The sequence below is a fragment of the Chelonia mydas genome, chromosome 1 (genome assembly GCF_015237465.2).
Source record: "Chelonia mydas isolate rCheMyd1 chromosome 1, rCheMyd1.pri.v2, whole genome shotgun sequence".
In the NCBI taxonomy this organism is placed as follows: domain Eukaryota; kingdom Metazoa; phylum Chordata; order Testudines; family Cheloniidae; genus Chelonia; species Chelonia mydas.
The window spans coordinates 345428625-345446990 of record NC_057849.1 but is presented as its reverse complement, the minus strand read 5'-3'; the positions used below and the strand labels follow the sequence as shown (position 1 = coordinate 345446990).

The 18366-nt window shown below is 59.9% G+C and overlaps 2 protein-coding genes and 1 long non-coding RNA gene across 20 annotated transcripts in view; 1 reads left to right on the top strand and 2 right to left on the bottom strand.

Annotated features, from left to right (window-relative positions):
* The window catches only part of GCC1 (GRIP and coiled-coil domain containing 1), a 62846-nt gene that overhangs the window by 20911 nt on the left and 23569 nt on the right, over positions 1–18366 (top strand). For 2 of the 15 annotated variants that reach the window (XM_043521770.1, XM_007066773.4), the window contains exons 3-12: positions 1178–1241; positions 2438–2578; positions 6569–6667; positions 7470–7525; positions 8043–8183; positions 8759–8801; positions 9446–9526; positions 10414–10567; positions 11344–11414; positions 12458–13573. In XM_043521770.1, the coding sequence (XP_043377705.1) occupies positions 1178–1241; positions 2438–2578; positions 6569–6667; positions 7470–7525; positions 8043–8183; positions 8759–8801; positions 9446–9526; positions 10414–10567; positions 11344–11414; positions 12458–12613 (1006 nt within the window). In that variant the 3' untranslated portion in view covers positions 12614–13573. Of the gene's footprint in view, positions 1–1177; positions 1242–2437; positions 2594–6568; positions 7039–7399; positions 7526–8042; positions 8184–8758; positions 9173–9445; positions 9785–10413; positions 11475–12457; positions 13574–18366 lie in introns of those variants that run through there. The other 13 variants (XM_043521767.1, XR_006283563.1, XR_006283566.1 and 10 more) reach the window with 13 other exon arrangements.
* Positions 355–7173, bottom strand: LOC122461591. Its single transcript, XR_006283574.1, has 3 exons — positions 7036–7173; positions 6761–6767; positions 355–365 (listed from the first exon to the last, which is right to left on the bottom strand). It is a non-coding gene; the product is annotated as an uncharacterized LOC122461591 (long non-coding RNA).
* DENND6B (DENN domain containing 6B) overlaps positions 15422–18366 on the bottom strand; it is a 37306-nt gene continuing 34361 nt past the window's right edge. For 3 of the 4 annotated variants that reach the window (XM_037889485.2, XM_043521840.1, XM_043521849.1), the window contains 2 exons: positions 17791–17865; positions 15422–17427 (listed from right to left, as the gene is read on the bottom strand). In XM_037889485.2, the coding sequence (XP_037745413.1) occupies positions 17305–17427; positions 17791–17865 (198 nt within the window). In that variant the 3' untranslated portion in view covers positions 15422–17304. The remainder of the gene's footprint in view (positions 17428–17790; positions 17866–18366) is intronic. The other variant, XM_043521857.1, reaches the window with a different exon arrangement.

Below are 18366 nucleotides of genomic sequence, written 5' to 3'. Positions count from 1 at the left end.
AGGGGGAGCGGCCGCTCCCCCACTGATCACATCAAAAGTGGAGCCTTAGGCACTAACTCCGTGGGTGCTCTGGGGCTGGAGCACCCATGGGGAGAATTTGGTGGGTGCAGAGCCCCCACCGGCAGCTCCCTGCCCCACGCCCGGCCCCAGCTCACCTCCGCTCCGCCTCCACCTCCTCTCCTGAACGCGCCACCCCGCTCTGCTTCCCCGCCCCGCCCCGCCCCCCGGCTTCCCGTGGATCAGCTGTTCGCGCAGGAAGCCTGGCGGGGGCTGAGAAGCAGGCGGCAGCTTCGCGCTCAGGGAGGCGGAGGTGAGCTGGGGCGGGGAGCGGTTCCGCTGCATGTCCGTCCCCCCCGGGTTACCTGCTGCGGCGCGGGCGGCCCCCCTCACGCCCCCCCACCCCAGCTCACCTCCGCCTCCCTGGGCCTGAGCGGGAAGCCACCGCCTGCTTCTCGGCCCCCGCCAGGCTTCCCGCACGAACAGCCCCCGAGCCCCCACGGAGTCGGCGCCTAAGGTGCCACTTTTGGCCCGTCGTTAAATTTAGAAGCCCTTTTAGAACCAGTTGTCCTGTGTCTCGCGGGACAACCAGTTCTAAAAGGGCTTCTAAATTTAACAACCGGCTCCAGCAAACCCCTGCGAACCGGCTCCAGCTCACCACTGAGCCTCCAGCAGGGCTTGTGTCCAGGCTGCTGGGGCATGAATCCACTAGCAGGAGGCAGCAGGAAGCCATCCCCTCAGTGCTTTTCCGTTGCCACACGCCAGCTCCTTTCCAATCCCCACCGTCCTGTGGCTCTTCTCTGTGCAGCCTAGGAACCAGTGTGAGCCCACTGCAGCAGGGAGCCCTGGCACCTGGACTCCAGCCCCCCAGGGTGACCAGGATGGAGAGAGGATGGGACGTTACGGTTGGGAGGCAGGAGGGTTCGGGACTCCAATCCTGTTCGCAGCTCGGAAACCAGCCGCCGGTAACTCACACGAGCGCCTTGCACTTCAGATATCCCAGCTGGGAGACTGGGTGCAAAGCGGGGACCTCCCCGAGACCCAGACCTGTGTCTGAGCCCAGGCTCAAGGAGAGGTGAAAGGGGATGTTAACTGTGCTGTGTGCAGACTACTAGATGGATACCGTGTCCGGCTGGCCGTGTGCAACCAAGACTAACAGTTGCCTGTGTTTCCATTTCAGCCTCGTCGGCAGCAGCTCGGTCCTTGCTGTATCCACCCTCAGGAGGAGATGCTTCCACAGCCAGGTCTGTTGCAGACTCGAGACACCCTGGATTTTTAGAGAAGTGGAGAGAGTGCAATCTCACGGGGCATTTCATGCCCAAGGGTTTTTAATCCTGCCCCATACTAGTCCATCCTAATCCCATGGCCAGTTCACCACAGCCCTGGCCAACCCAGGAATACCCATTTCTTTAGTTCGGTGTTTCCTGGTGTTTAGCTGGAGCAGCTGTGGGTCATGGGAAACCCCATAATTCATGGGGTTTGCAGTGCCCCTGCTGCCCAGCTACATGGGTTCACCCTGACACCAGGCAGAAGCTGGTCTGACGTATCTCTGCAGGGGACTCAGTTAGGTGGCTGCCTCTAAGGACAGTCTTGAGAGAGCAGTAATGGCCCCATCACACTCCCAGTCCATTTGGGTCGGGGAAAGGAGGAGTGGGGCAACAGCTGCACTAGGCTGGCCCTGCCCCATGGCTTGGTCAGCCCAGCAAGAGCCTGGTTTGCTTTGAGTGCTCATTGGTTGCTGGAATTACGGTTTGGCTACAGCACCTAATCCATGCCAGCTCTCCTTGGCCTGTTCCTCCAGGCACAGGGGTAGCATGAGGAGGGGGTACACGTGGGAGCAGACGGGGTGTTAGGAAGAGTGTTACATGTACTGGTGGCAGTGGGGACCTGGGAGGAGGCAGGGCTGAGCTGTGCGGAGAGAGACTCATGCAGGAGCAGCCATGTTTGAGGAGCCTCCTCTCACTTCTGTGTTGGAGACATTGGACGGGTGGGCCGCAGAGAGGCCGCAGAGCCTCTGGTGAGGGCAGGCAGGGCGGAGGCCGAGTGCGGTGGGGCAGCCTCTTGGTGACATGCCTCCCTCACCGTCGGACGGGCGCACGGATGCAGCAGCAAAGCGCAGCTCGCTGTTCCCAAAGGGTCTCCTTCCTTACCCTGCTCCCTGACTGGAGAGGAGCCCCCCTCCCTCGCCTCCAGGCCCTGCCTCCATCTCTGGGCTCCGGGTGCCCCAGCGCTCTTCTCAGGCCAGGAGGGCATCCCCTTCAGGGGAGGGCAGAGGAGCGTGTCCATGCTGCTCTGGGCCACGCACCATGCAGAATAAAGGAGACAGTGGGTGCTGGGGGGGGAGGGGAGGGAGGCAGGCGTGTACCAGACGGGGCCAGGGAAAAGGGGGCTGCTCCCTGCTGGTAGCATCTTCCCTAACTAACCTTGTTGCCCCCCACAGCTGCTCCCCCTCTTCCTGCTCTCCATGGCAGACTTCCTGGCTGCCTTGGTGCTGATCATCACGGCTGCCATCCAGCTCCTTCCAGCCCAACTCTTTGTCCTGGCTTACGAGTTCTGCCCCTACGGCCTGATGCTGGCCCTGGTGAGCACAGACGGGGTGCGGGTGCGATTGCACGTGGGCGGACTTGCGGGCTGGGGCGGGTGGTGATTGTGCCCGGCTCAAAAGTCTCTGCTGCTGCTGTTTCTCTGGAAGCTGCGCGCCCCCCCCCGGCCTGGTATAGCTGCAGATTGTGACTGTTCGTGCGCCTGAGCCCTGGGGTGGGTGGGTGGGGGTGTCATGCTGCCTATGCACGTGATGTGGTGAGCTGTGCCCTCTACTCTGGGGATATTCGAGCCCTAACAGCTCCCTCCTTCAGGGGCCAGTCCAGGATTGTTCCCAGCTAGGGGTCACAAGGATGGAGATTCAGCCCCTGCCCTGAGGAGATGCAGCCTCATGCGTCTTGCTGCCAGGGAGCCATTCTTGATATTCAGCCTGCTCCTTCCCTCTCTGGGTTCCTGCCATCACACCTCGCTCCATGCTCACATCGCACTAAATAACCGCTCAGACCCTGGGGCCCGGCCTGAACTGGAGAGCCCAACTGCACCACTGTGGGCCTGGCTTTTCAGAAGGTGCCGCGCGCCTGCGCCCTCCACTGACTTCCGTGGGCGCCGAGCGCTCGGCAGCTCTGGAAATTTGGCCCCTGGTGCCTGAAGTCGAGCACCCTGGAAATGAAGTATCTTTGGACTTTGCACCCTTCAGTTGCCTGCAGGTTACGCCCCTCGTCCCCAGTCATTGCTTGGCCAAGGAAAACCGATTCCACTTCTGATCTCCCCGCGTGCGTCCATCCCTCCTGCCTCCATCGGTTTCTGCTTCTCTTCCCTGAACTCCCTCCAGCTGATGTCCCTTGCTGGCGACATGGCGCTCAGCATTGGGAGTGCTCCTCCAGGTGGGTGTAGCCCTCCCTTCTCTGGGAGGCGAGGCCTCGGGCTCCCCAGCCCAGACATGCATCAGTTTCTGCTGCCACGTCGCACTGTGGCTTCAGTCGGATTCGCTGGCTGTTAGCGCCCCCGCACTGAGAAGTGTTCGGCCCTAGGACAAACCCTTCAGCCAGAGCTGCTTCCTCCATTTCTCTCTCCAGGGATCTGGGTTTGGGGTTATGTTGCCCAGGCAGATTTGGGGCATTTTCACTCCCCAGCAGAATCTCATGTGCTTTTCTGCCCGTGTCTCACCCCTCTCCCAAATCTTGATTGCGGTTTCTCTGTCCTCACTGGGACTTGCAAGTCCTCCCTGTTTAATACCAGCTGCAGCTTTCATGAACATGCAGCTTACTCACCATCCCAGCTCACTGGGGTAGATGTGAAATGAGAGAACAGCAGTCCCTGTAGAACCCACTTGCCGCCTTGATACACAACCATTTATCGTTACCCTTTTGTAACGGGTTCTTACCTGCTTGAGAGCAGATTACTGCCTCAGTTTCCCCTCTCTTGCCCATGGCGTGCAGTCTCCCCCGGTGGATGGGGTGATTTGGTCCTTTTGACCATCTGGACAACACAAGAAGTCCTCCTGGGTGGGAAGACAAGTCTAAACACACCTCAGCCCTTCACCCTCCCCAGGGGGAGCGCTCACCTGGTGTCCCAGGGTGATACAGCTCAGCTCCCTTCCTGGGCTTTACGGCTCCAGAGCCCTGCCCTGTTTATGCCAGTAGACATGGGGTTTCCTGCCTCCTTTGTTGACAACACTGGCCTGGGGCACCTGAGCCCTGGGCCTCTAGCCCCTACTGGCCTCACGCTGCCCCAGCTGCTTCCTCCTGCTCCTTAAACCCCAGTCCTGGGCCTCTTCCACAGCCCCTCCTGTGTGGCGTGTCCAGCCCCTTGCTCGCTCTCTCCTGTTTCACCTGCCTGCAGGGCCTCTGGCTTTGAGTCCCATTCAGCTCTTTATGGAGCCCTGGCATGCCAGCCACAGGATCCTCCTGGGACCCACAACCACCCAAAACGCCTTAACGGGCCGGCTCCAGTAATGGCAACTGTTGGGCCCGGCTCTCAAAGGGGCCAGCCTGCTCTGCTGGTCCTGGGTTGAAGGTCTTCCAGACAGTTTTGACTCCAAGTGACCATTGTAACGATGCTGGCTCTGATGGAACACAACTGTGAGTGCCAATTCAGGCCAAATTGCTTAAAGCCGGGCAGTTACAGCCCCAGGCTGGGGTTCCTTTGCACACCAAGGCAAACCAAACCAGCCAAACAGAGAAGACTTTGGGTTTACCCCACTGGCTAACCACAAGTCACACAAGCAATTCCCTTAGACGCTCCAGTTTCACCACCAGGGCCACTCGTTATGGGGATGACTGGTTATAACAACCAATACCCCAGTAAAAGAAAAAGAGTTCTCTTGATCCCAAAGGACCAAGCCCCAGACACAGGTCAATATACAAGTCAGATCTTACCCACAAATCATGCTGTTACCTATCCTTTAGAATCTAAACGTTTATTCATAAAAAGAAAGAAATAGAGATGAGAGCTAGAATCGGTGAAATGGAATCAATGACATACAGTGATGGCCAAGTTCTTGGTTCAGGCATGTCGCAGTGATGGAATAAATGGCAGGTTCAAATCAAGTCTCCGGAGAACATCCCCAGCTGGGATGGGTCATGCAATCCTTTGTTCAGAGCTTCAGTTTGTAGCAGTGTCCCTCCAGAGGTATGAAGTAGGATTGAAGGCCAGATGGAAATGCGGCCTCAGCCTTTTATAGTCTCTTGTCATGTGGTCTTTGCTTTCTTTGTCCCAAGGACACAGTATCCAGCACATGGCATAGAAAAACCTCAGAGTTCTGTCCATAGGCAGGTCCCTGCACACCTTGCTGAGTCCCAAGGCGTCTGCCTTCTCTCAACGGGCCAATTGTATAGTTGATGGTCCTTAACGGGCCAGGGCCATCCAGCCAGCTAGGCAGAGCTGACACCAACTTGTCTGGGGTGTTCCCCAGAAGCAGAGCATAAATTTGAAATACAGACAGCATAGAGCCAATATTCACAACTTCAATACAAAAATGATACACACAGCATAATTATAACCAGCCAATCATAACCGTGTCTTAGACACCTCACACGACAACCTCTGTACAATATTTGCTGCAAATATATAACAGTGATGGCAAGAGTGATCTCTATGGTTACAAATTCTGTCAATAACATTACAGCCATGTCTTTTCCAAGCCAGTTTCAGCCAATTGCTCAATTAAGATTTCAGGAGACACGGTCGCATATGGGTTACTACGGTCCAGACACGTGACGCCTGCTGCACGACTGCCCTTTGCACCGGGGTGGTAGCACTCAGCCCCCACTGCGCCCATAGCTCCGGGGGAAGAACCGTGTTTTCTGAGCCAGTTGTGAATACTAGGCCTGAGCCCACCTGGATCCTCTTAGCTAACCTGTGGGCGTGGGGGGACATGTGCCTTGGGTACATGGTCATGGGTTCTTAGCGTAGCCAGGGACCGCTGAGCGGCTCAGCTTGTTGGCTACTGGAGGAATGTTCTGTGCCGCTGCCTGCCGCGATCCAGCTCCGCGACTGTGAGGGCGCGTAACCCGCTCGTCAGAGCGTCACGTGGCCGCGTCTTGCCTGGGCCGCGCGGGACGGGACTCTGCTACGGGCCCAGTTCTGGAGCCTGGCTGGTTGGGTCGGGCTGCGGTGACTCATGCTTTCAGCTCTGGATGGCCCCGGTTCGAACCCATGTGCGTCAGCCCAGATGGCCGCCATCAGGCCCTGCTGTGCAGCGTGGCTGGAAAGCCACGAGGGAGGCCCCAGGAAGTGGCCGGAGCCTTTGCAGGGGTGGATGTGGTGGGGTAGGGGGCGCGAGGGTCGTGCCCACGGGCTGGTTCCTTTCCCCCCCACTCACGCTGGAACCCTGGCGGTGTCGTTACCAGACTGGTTCATGCTCACATCCCCTGGGGTTACTGGGAGCAGCGCTGACAGCAGGACCCTGGGCCTGGGGAAGGCAGGACAGGCTAGTGGGAATGAGGGCCCAGCGGGGTGCCTGGCTCGCCCTAGAAGCCGGCAGGTGGGATTGTTGCTGGGTGTGACCCTCAGCTTCTCTCTTGCCCAGATGTTCTACGCTATCTCCTTCCTGATGGTCATTGTCTATGCCTACGAGGTGAACCGCACCATCCGTGGCTGGAGAGTGACGCACATGACAGCTCCGCAGGTAGGGGCTGACCAGGCCTTCCTCCCCCATCCTGCTGGAATGCCGGAGGCGGCCCTTCTCCCCCACCGGGCACAACCAGGCCAGGGGCCAGACGGAGCCGCTGGTGGCAGCTCCTCAGAAGGACAGACAGACACCACGGGGGGGCCAGAGAGACGGACGGGAGGGAGAGTGACACCACATGCATCCAGGCAGGAACAGGCCATGCCGTGAGCATCCCTCAGACCTGCCAGCCCCTGGCCCTGGCCCGAGGAGATTGGGGGATGGCGCTGTGGTCACCCACCCGCACCTTGGCAGGGGAGGAAAGGGAGCAGGATGGGCCACAAGTTCCCAGCCAGGTGGATCAGCGGCGAGTGGGTCTCCGTGTTCACTAGCTGGCAGCGGGTGTTGTGTCAATGGGACGCTAATGGCAAGAGGATGCCTGGGGCAGCCTGTTCCCTATTCTACCACGTGTGTATTGTGAATGCGATGCCCACATCCCCGTGCATGGCACCCGGCACCCGGCTAGCCCTCTGGGCCCATGGGAGCCCGGGCTGCTCTGAGAATGGCCAGCCTGAGAGCGAGTGGTTCAGAGACGCACCCACACGAGTGCAGAGCAGCAGCCTTTGGGATCCCCGCTGGTCCCCTCCGACGTGGTCTGAACGCCACTGTTGAGGGCTGCGCACTCCTGCGAGTCCCATGGGACACGGGGCCGCGTCCCTGGACCTGGCGCAGCGCTAAACGCACCAGGTTCAGTCCCCGGAACCTGCCTCTAGCCCTGGGGCGGGGCTGCAGCCCTTTCTGACCCAGCTCTTCTTCGCTGCAGGAGAGGCGCAGGTGCGCGGAGAGGGCGCAGCACTGCCTGCCCTACGCCCTGGCCTGGTAGGTGCTGCCCTGCTGGGTTTCTTTGCCTTGTGGGGTTGGGCTGGTCCGAAGCTGCTCGCCCGAAGCCCCCTCGCTGCCCGCCAGTCCTGTGAGTGGTGACCACCGCGGGGCAGCGGCAGAGCCTGCGTGATCCCTGCCCGCGCTGTCTGGCTCTGGCCAGCATCACCGGCCCCGGGGAGGCGGCAGGCTGTCCTGGCTTTCAGCTCCAGGCTAGGGAGTCCTGCATTCCCCTCCTGGCTCTGCCACGGCCATGCAGCCTGGCCTGGGGAAAGGGACCAGCATAACCCAGCCCCAGTCTGACCAGTAACTGCAGCTCCCTGGGCCTCCGGGTCCCCATCGCTACCGCGGGGTCAGAGGTGCTGCCCTGGCTCGGGGTGGGGAGACCCAGCTGGGATGTGCCGTCACCTTTGCAACCTGGGGGCAGGCACAGCCTTCCCAGTGCACGGGGCGACTCCCTGCAGCATGCCCAGGCTCTCGCGCTCTTCCGTTCCCCTCCCCGTTTGTCTCTGGCAAGGCTGCTGCCCGCCCTCCTGTTCCTGGGCCAGCTGCTGCTGAGAGGCACGTCAGTGAGAGACGTCGCTCCCATGGCCGTCGAACCCGGCATGCCCCGCACGGCCAACCGCTCCCGAGGGGCCTACAGCCTGTACTGCTCCAGGTAGCACTTTGGTCCATTCACAGCAGCCGCCGGCCCCTTCTCCCCTCCAGCAGCCTGAGCCTCCCCCAGGAAGGCCCCACCGGGCCTTCGGCTGCCTCTTGTTCGGAACTAAGCCGTGCTCTCTGGGGCCGGGACGGTTGCCCCGGGTCCGTGCAGAAGTGAGCAGGCCCAGTCGATAATGATCCCGCCCCAAAGGTGGTGACGCTAGCCCCGAGTCCTGCCTGCCAGCGAATGCAGGGCTCCCCGAGTCCTGCCCCGCAGCCCCGTGGGGTGGAGCCCAGCGGCAGGGCTCAGGGCAGGGTGCCCAACTCCCCTGGGGCTGCTGCACCACCTGCCGGAAGAGCTGGTCAGCTGCCGGCGCCGAACTCGGCCAGCCAGCGGCTCCTGCCGGCATCGGCTCCTGCCCTGGCGAGAGGTGCCCGGAACCCAGGAGCTGAGCAAGGCCCCGCTCTCTGGGGCACAGCCCTGGCACACGGCCTCCACCGCTGCGATGCGAGCGAGCTCCCCCTCGCCGAGGGGAACATGCGAGATAAGGTGCTGGGAGCAACGCGACTGACACCGCCACGTTCTTTCAGCTGCCTGGTCCTCGTCCATCGCGCGCAGGACGCCTGCTCCAAGGTGAGAGCCCCCGGCCTCCGCTTCCTCCACCTCCCCTTCCCCGAGCCGCTCCCAGCCGCCCCAACGCCTCAGCCTGGCTCAGAAGCTCTCCCAGGCAGCAGCTGCCCTCCAGTCTCCCCTTTCCAGCCTCGTGCACCATTGCTCATGGCTGTTCCCCTCCTGCCGGGGCTGGGGGGGACTGTCCTTGCTGGGTAACCAGGACACATTGCTTCTCCTCCCGCCCGCCCCGCCACGATCCCCTGGGGCAGCTCCCGCTGCCCCTGCTGCCCCCTGGGAATAACGGGAAGGTGGAGCGGGGAGGCTGTCCGGAACGGCAGCTGAGCCATGGCTGGGGACCAGGGAGGATGGAGGGCGGAAGGGGCCAGGGCTAACGCCCCAGCAGGGTTCTCTGTTAAGAACTGAAACTTCAGCTCCTATACGAGAGGGTGGGCTGCACCCCGGGGCTCAACTGGCACCCTGCTTTGTGTCTGCAAAGCACCTGGCGCAGCCTGGAGCCGGGCAGGGCCAAGTCCCCACCACTCGCTGCCAGGCTCGCGGCCACAAGCAGTAACACAAGGGGCCTGGGCGGGGGAGGGGCTGCGGGGGGGGGGGGGAGCATCCTGCTCCAAGCAGCCACCTCACGTCGCTTTTCCTTTGTCTCCCAGTACACGGGCGGGAAGGACACGGGCCTGGAGATGAAAATCATCTTCTTCCTGTCCCTGCTGCTGGTGCTGAGCTGCTGCACCGTGAGCGCACGAGCTGCTTGTGGCCTGGAGTCGCAGCAAGTGGCCGGGGGCTCACAGCCCAGAGCCCCCGGGCGGGGGCGGGGAGCGAGGGGGAGCAGGCGGGTTGAACGGCGGCAGGGCGGAGGGGGTGTGCGCCTGGTGAATGGCGGGGGGGCGAGGGGGTGTGCGCATGGTGAACGGCGAGGGGGCGTGAGCGTGCTGAATGGCGAGGGGGTGGGGGGCGAGGGGGTGTGCATGTGGTGAATGGCGTGGGGGCGGGGAGCGACGGGGCGTGCGGCGAGGTGGCGTGCACGTGGTGAACGGCGAGGGGGCGGGTGGCGAGGGGGCGGGTGCGTAGTGAACGGCGAGGGGGCGTGCGGCGAGGGGGCGTGTGCGTGGTGAACGGTGAGGGGGCGGGCGCACGGTGAACAGAGTGGGGGCGGGCGGCGAGGGGGCGTGTGCGTGGTGAAGTGCGCGGGGGCGGGCGGCGAGGGGGCGTGCGCGTGGTGAATGGCAGGGGGTGAGGGGATGTGCGTGTGGTGAACGACGTGGGGGCGGGGAGCGAGGGGGCGTGCGCGTGAACGCCGAGGGGGTGTGCGGCGCGGGGGCAGGCGTGTGGTGAACGGCGGCGGGGAGCAAGGGGGTGTGCACGTGGTGAACGGCGCGGGGGTGGGCGGCGAGGGGGCGTGCGCGTGGTGAACGGCGCGGGGGTGGGCGGCGAGGGGGCGGGCGCGTGAACGGCGTGGGGGTGAACGGCGAGGGGGCGGGCGCGTGGTGAACGGCGCAGGCGGCGAGGGGGCAGGCGTGTGGTGAATGGCTCGGGGGCGGGCGCGTGGTGAACGGTGCGGGTGGCGAGGGGGTGGGCGGCGAGGGGGCGTGCGCATGGTGAACGGCGCTGTCTCTGTCAGTTCCTGTACTGCAGGGTGAAGCTCTGGTGCAGGAGGAACAGTGAGGTGCGGTTGATGTACATGGAGAACGACGGCTTCGCCAGCAGGAACATCCAAAGCGTTTGCAAAATTTCTCGCTGCTTCCAGCTGGTTTTCCTGATCTGCTGGACCCCAGGTGAGTTGCTCCTACTAGAGCAAGAGTGGTGACGGGCCCTCTCTTCTTTGTGCCCCATGATCCCTTCACACGGCAATCGAGTGCCCACACAGCTTCCCCCACCGCCCTCCCGGCCAACATTTGGTCCCAGTGTTCTCTCCACTCCCCCGTGAGATCCCTGTGCCGAGACGGATACGTGTGTTTGGGGACAGGCTGAGCGGCAGGAGTCAGGCTGGCTATACCAACCCTGCCAGCAGTGATCCTGGGTCTGGCTGAGCCCGGCTGGGGAGAAGGAGGAGGATGTGGCCTACAGGTATGGCCTCCGTGCCCAAGTTGTTTTGTGCTTTAAGCATCAGGTTTGAAGTCTCTGGCTTCCCTAGAAGCCCAGAACTCCGATTCCTTCTGGGTTGGCTCCTCCTCCCCTGCTAGACCAGCTGAATCCCACACACGTCCGCAGGTGTGGTTCTTTCAGAAGAGCCCTTAGAGGCCAGCGTTTCCTCTCCCCACTGCAGGCTGCCTGGCTCCCACTTTGGAAGGGGCGGCCCGTTGCAGTGAAGCTGTGTGTGTACAGAAGTGCCGGTAAAGCACGTGGGGACCCGTCCTCCGGGGAACGGGGCTGGACAAGCATCAGGGGAGGCTTAGGGCCTGGCCAGCAGGGGCAAAGGCAGCTGCACGCTGAGGGCGGAGTGCTAAAGGCAGGTGCAGAAGTAAATGGCAAGAGAAACTAGTGATGAAATGTGGGCGAGAGGGAAGAGCAGGATAAAGCCGGGATGCCACCTTCCTTTCTCTGTCCACAGCCTTCCTGCTCAGCATCCTCTCCTTCACCAGCATCGAGCCCGCCTCCATCTTTGCACTTCATGTTGCCATGGTAAGGATTGGAAGTCTCTTCAGCCTGACAGGCAGGTGCTGCCGCTACTCAGATGGTGAGCTCGTTAGGGGAAGGACGGTCTCTGGATTGGTTCTGAACAGGGCCTAGCATGATGGGGCCCTGACTGGGGACCTCTATATGCTTCCCCCAGACAAGTACTGGGAGTGCAGAGTGATCAACGGCCACACTAAAGGGAGGGAAGTCACACCGCATGCAGACGGCAGGGTGTTCCAGCTCCCGCGGTGCCTGTGCGTTCCCTGGGTGGGTGGGTGCTTCCTCTGGGTGCGTGTGTAGCTCTCAGGAGCTGACGAGGCAGGTTCTTCTCTGGTAGTGTGACCCACACACCTTCTGGGTGGGGTGTTCTGTCCCGTCTAGCGGCACCAAGACCACTTACAGAGAGAGTTAAATGAGTCTGTTCTACCACCGTAGTTGGCTTTTAGCTCATGCTGGAGAGGCTCACGCACTAAGCTCCAGAGGTCCCCGGTTCGATCCCGCCCGCCGACGACCGGAGTCTGTCGGTGTTACGCTGGGCAGTGCGTGGGCGGAGCGGGGAGACACCGGTCCATGAAATAAACCATCTCCAAGGGTCAGACAAGCTCTGCTGGTGCTGCCAAAATGTAAATAAATGGCCCCGTGAAATACAGGCCACCGGCTCGAGGGGCGATTCCATGCCCAGCTCAGCGCCTTTGCTCTTTCCTGCGGCGGGGCTGGTGGCTGCGCTGCCTCTCCCGTCTGCCAGAGCTGGGCAGAGCTTTTTCTCCTGGCTTCCGATGGAAAGTCTTTTGCGAACCCTGCCCGTGGGAGGCCGTGTCAGTCTTGCTCGTGACAGGGGGAGGCTCGTCTGCTTCCATCTCCCCGCTGTCAGTTGGTTACACAGTCATCTACCTTCCCACTTTCTGTCATCGACTCCGTGTTTGGAGAGGAGCTGCCTGCCTCTCCCCAGACAGGGAGCCTGCAGAGGGCAATGGCCCTGCTGTGCAGACATGGCACAGTCGCAGGAGATGTTGACGAAAGCGCTGCTCTCACTTCTCCCTCTCTCGCAGGCCCTGACCATGTCCCTCCAAGGGCTCCTGCACAGTTTGGTCTACGGCTGGCTGCGGCAGAACTTCCGCCAGGAGGCTCTGGGGGAGACACTCCCCTTGAGATACTACCCCGGCCTCAAAGCCTGCTACGATGAATCGTTCGGTGTTGAGTGCTAGGAGAGTGCCTGCATTGTTCTCTGCTGTTCACTGGGCCCCAAGTCTGCAGCAGCTGCTGTGCATTTCGTAGGAGCACTACACATCTTCTCTCCTCACTGGGGCCTGTTCCCCGTGGACATTGCACCAGGCAATGTTTAGATAATAAGGAATCAGCCCTGCACTGACTTTGTGGTGCAGCCTTCCTGGAAAACAGGGACCGGCTGCAGTAGGGTCTGCACTGATTGCACCACCCTTCTGGATTATGAGAAATGACTTTGCAAACACAGACTTATAGCCACCCCTGTGTCTGGCAGCAAGCTGGCTGGGGCCAGCAACCCAGGCTGGAGAGGCCCCTGCTTAGTCAAAGCAGCAAAATCATTAGCAAATGTTGTGTGATCAACTGTGGTTTGCTTAAGGGCAGTTAACGGCTGCAAGGGAGAAGAGTCCAAGACCTCACTTAAATTCCCTCCCATATACACTGCTGTCCTTCCCTCATCTCCAAAGTAGCTTCTGCAAAAGGCTGGGAGGGACAGCCTCCCCTCACCTCCCCAGTGGGGACCCTGGGGCTGCTGCAGGCCTCCATGAGAGGGAACGGAGCTTGAAGGAACCCTGACTATCACTACTATAAGGCCATAGGATTTAGGGTAGAAGCTCTGTGGAGCAGAGACTCCTTTCTCTTGCAGAATTGATTTATTCTGGTGCTTAGGAGCCCCGGCCCTGGAGCAGGTCCCTGTCTGTGCCAGGCACTGTACCCAGCTCTGTGTGTGTTCACAGCCTGGGAACTCACAGGATCTGTACTAATTCAAACAACATGGAAGGAGATAACCGGGGTGCAGAGAGCTCCCATGAGGGATTCGGGCACCCCCCCCCCCGCCCGTAGCAACTGAATCTTAATTGTGGCTGGCCCGAGGAGGCAGTAGACCTTGCTTGGCCCTCAACTGCCATCTCTTGAGAATAAAAAACCTTACCCTTTCGTCCCAAGCTGGCTTCACCTGTATTACCTCCCCCAGCTCCCTCTGAATGCTCCACGTGTAATGGGTTCACGTTGCTTTTTATGGCAGAGCACCTCTGGGGCCTCACCAGGGCCCAAAGGCGGATGCTTAGCCACTCCTCATCCTTCCTGCCACTGGGTAAAACAAAACCCACGCCAGGAGCCTTTCCTGCGCGGGTGAAGGGGTTCTTGGCTAATGCCCCAGAATGAAAACACCTGGCCCTAGAAGTTCTCCTGCTCCCTCCTGTGTGCACTCAGACTTGAGACTTGTCAGCATTAACCCCCCTCACCCCCAGCTAGTTAAAAGCCAGACCAACGCTGTCTCATCTTTGGCCCTGTTGGTGTTGACTCCTGAGGGCTGAAATTGTGCCTCACTGAACAGCAGCTGCTGGTTCATATGGGCAGCGTAAGACAGCTGCCCTGCTGTCCACAGGGCTGGTGCTGGAGGAGCTGTGACCTCTCTGAACTCTCCAGCCACATCTGGCTTTGAAGGAGTCAGGCCTGACCCACATAGCAAACCAGCCCCATTTTGCCCAAATATTTATCTGTGCGCTGTAATGCCACCTTGCCATTAATCTCCACCCAAACCCCTAGAACCTGTAGCGCAGACAAGTTTACTCATGGGGCAACTCTGCACCATGGCACATGCCCAGAATTTATGTCCCGTCCCCCCCCCCGATTTCTGTGCTTCCCTGCAGAAGAATTTGACTTTCTGATGGGAAAGCAAAGGGAAGCCACAAGAGCGGTCATGTGACCCTCCCCAGCAGTATGTTGTGGATGCCCAGCGCAGCCAGCAGAGAATTAGATCACTGTGGGCCAGAGGGTGGGACTGGGGAAGGCTGGGCCAGGCTCAGCTGCTAGTCCCAGCTGGGCTGGGGTGGACAGGACTTCCTCTTCCCCTGCACAGCATCCAGGGCCATGTCAGACCCACACCCAGATTTCTCCCCTGGCTGCATGAAGTTCTGTAAACCCCCCTTCCTTCCCCCTGCTTCCTGCACCCATCGCTCCTCAGGTGCAGGGGGATGGATCCCTGTACAGGGAACTGCTCCCCCTTGAATCCTCACTGCCCACACTCAGAACCCCCCTGCTAAGCCCCACTCCACCTGCACCTAGACCCCATCCCACTGAGCCCCAACCACCTTCACCTGGACCCCCCTGCAGAGTCCCACTACCATTGCACAGAGAAGCCCTCCAACAAGCCCCTGTGCATCCAGATCCCCCACTGAGATGCCCCCACCCAGAATCCTCTGAACCCACATCTGGATCCCTCCACACTTGGACCCTGCCTTGCTGAGCCAGCCAGCCTACACTTTGCATGGAGGGGCAGGGCCCTAGGGTGTTTCTGGGGCAGGCCCAGTCCTTGTGCTGTCAGGGTTGGGTGCAGCCTCACTGTTGAGTCTGTGTCCCGGGGTGGGGTGATCTTCCACCTCTGTGCAGCCAGTGGCCTGAGTTCCCCAATGCCATAGTGGAGCCTCCACATTTATTTGACAAGTAAAATCTGGAGAATTTTAAAAAATTGTGCGCAGAATGCCCTCAGGAGAAAGACAAGGGAGGACACAATGAATTGTAGGAGCCAGAGACACAATCCAACCCCTTGCAGCATGCGAAGGCACAGAATTCAGGCTGCTCTTCAGCGGAGTCGGAAGAACCTGAGTTCTCTAGGTGTGTCGCCGTCCCCCTGGACAACTTCACGCTGACTGTCGAGGAGAGGCTAGCTGGAGATGATGAGCATGCTAGCACCCAGAGTTATTCTTACTCCAAGCACAGCGTGCAGAAAATGCCCATTTCTTTTCAAAACAAAGCTCAGCCCATCCCACTGAGGCTCCAAGACAAGAGGCTGTTTTTTAAGCTAACATTTACTACTATAGGGTAGTGATTTAAGTCCCTCATGCGGGCACTGCACAGTTAACGCACACGCATCTCTATATAGAGTATACACTATACAGACTGGGCTTTGTCACTAAGGAGCAGTTTACAGAGTAACTTACTGCATGGGGGGCCCTGCCCGCCTGCTTCTCCAGCCAGGGAGCCAGGGCAGGGCAGTGCGGCCACGAAGGAGGGCTAAGGGCTGCAGCTAACACTCACTATCAGGACTGCTGCCGCCCTGCTTTCTTCTAGACTACACGCAGCAGGGGATGGAGGAACCATCCCCCCAGAGTCGGGGGCAGAGAGAGGTGGGAGGATTCCGGCATTTGTGCTTTACTGACCCCTCCACGTAAATGAGAGACAGCTCAATAGAGGGCAGAGCGCGCTGAAGAAAACACCACGTCCTCCCCACCACTGCCCCCTTGTCCCCGCTCCCTGTACACACAGCTCACAGGCCGCCTTTGTGCAAGGTCTCGGCTAACACCCTGACCGTCCCTACTGTGCAAGAAGTTCCATTCTAGGCCTGCATTGGGGAAGCAGCGCGGGGGCCCCAGACGCCAGGTTTTCCCCAAGGCCCATTGAACATGGGGCACACTTATTCCATGGCAAGAAGGCTCCGGGCTCTGCTCAGAGTGGCAGAGGGTGAAGCACGAGGGCCTGGTACTGGCTCTCAGAGGGCAGCCCTGGGGGTGAGTTAAACCAGCGGTCAGAGAGTCTGGAGAAACACTGCTCTGAAAAGAGGAGGAGACTGCAGTCAGCCATTTTAGCACTGGTAGAAAAGCCAGCACATCATTCATTCATCCCTTACGAGTGCATGCTTCCCTTCCCCTTTTGCTCCCCACCGGCCCCCCAGAACTAACAGAGACAGCAGTACCAGAGTCCTCTGATGCTGTGGGTAAGGACGAGGAAGCACAGGGGAGCATCGCACTGGCAGTACAAGTATATGCAAGCTCCGTACCCACACGGGAGCCAGCGCTGTGCCAGCGCCCATTAGGGCAGGTAACGCAGGCTCTAAGCAGTGATGCACTGTGTCCTGCCTGATGGGCAAGGGGGCTGAGACTCTGTAGGAGAGAAACGCTCCTCGTTAGACATTCTCTGGTCAGATCCCTCACTGCACAGGAGAATGCTCCCTGCTCTCTCACACTCCCGGAGCTCCAGGGTGTGCTCAGAGCTCCAGCCTGTCCAACACACACTGCTCTGGAGAGGTCCGCTCCTTCCAGCACCCACTTCTCCCCTTTATCTTGCCTTCAGCTCCACTAACAATTCACTAGGCCCGTGACTGCTCTCTCCAGTAACGGGTCAGCCCGTTGTGGGGATAGTGGTGGATTTTCCACATCCCCTGTGTGAAGGGGGCTGGAATCACAAGATTAGCGAGAGAGTCAGGTTTCTCCTGCAGCCTCTGTACATAAACCCCATACACAGAGTGTTCCTGTCTCTACAGCTGGGGCCATGACAAGTGGGCATGATGGACACGTACGTATCAATGGGCCTAGCATGAGGCAAGGATGGGGATTTCTGTGTTGGTTCTACACAGCCTTCCATATGGGACTGGACCCCTGGCTGCCTCCCTCTGCCACACTGATGGCCACACAGAGCTCTCCTCCTCCAGCTCCTCCAGGAGAGCAGGGCTGGACAGAAAACATTCGTGCACAGAAACAGTTCACCTTCCCGTCGTCAATTCCACCCCGCGCTCAGGACTCAAACCCAGGCGCACTGGTAGGCAGAATCCAGGTCACCGTGGGCCTGGATCAGGGCAGAAGTTTCTTCCTCAAATCTGACTGCAGCCACCTGCAGCTCTGAAGGAGACGCTGTGAATGGGGAGTCCCTTCCCAGCAGAGCCCTGGTGCTGGGTGGCTCAGTGGTGGTGCAGCACAGTCTGGAGATCCTCAGGTAAGGAACCAATAATGGTCTCAATGTAAAGGCCCACTCGCTGCAGCGTTTCCTCCTTCACAGGGAGGTGATGACACCTGGCTCTGATCTGGGGGGAGGGAAGGAGAGGAGGGGGAACTTTTAATACAGACTCCAAGTATCCCCTTTCTGCTTGTGCCATTAACTCTCCTTACACGGGCTCTCCTTACCTGGAAAGATATACAGGCCCTGAGCAGTGCTGCCCTGTGGAGATGGTTTGAGACCCAAGGGTGGGGGTGAGAAGAGCAGGACTGTAGGGTCCTTTTTCTAGCATATCTAAGAGAGGCTCACACCTTCCTGGCTGACTTTGTACGCCATTCAGCAGAGCGGAACAGCAGGAATACACAGTCTCCTATACACTGTGTGTGATCCACTCCCCACCAGAAGGGCCCATGCCCCTAGGAACCCAAGCAGCAGGAGAGAAGAAACTCACCAGCTTCTCGCGAAGTTTCAGAACCAGGTCAACGATCTCCACCTCGGACTTGTCTTTCATCCAGGCCACAATGTTCTATAGCAAGAGAAGAAAAGTTTTCCTAAGGGAATCTCCTTCCGTACAGCAGCTCCCCTCAGAGCTATCTCCCAAACAAAGCCTAGTACCGAGGCAGGGGTGGGGACAGAAGGTCCTGCTCCTCGCACAGCTGTGCCCAAGGCTGGGTATTTGCATGTGCTGAATGCAGCACAATGGGTTCCAGGCTGCCTGAGCAGGACGATGTCCTCCCAGCTCTCTGCCTCTGGCAACGCTATCCGCTCCCAGCCGAGCTGAGAGTCCAGCAAGGATGTGGCAATGTGCAGGCTTTGCATGGGTCTCTGTCCTCTTGCTCCCGGGCACTGCCAGGATTCCTGCACATTACTCTTGCCGTGTGCTCAGAGTCCACATGTAGCTGCCAAAAGGAGACGGTTGTGGCATTTCTGCGCTGGGGCACTGCACTCAGACCATGCACTCAGCAGGAGCCGGAGGCACCTCAGGCCTTGCAATTTGAGAAATGTGCTCCAGGGAGTTGCTGTAGGA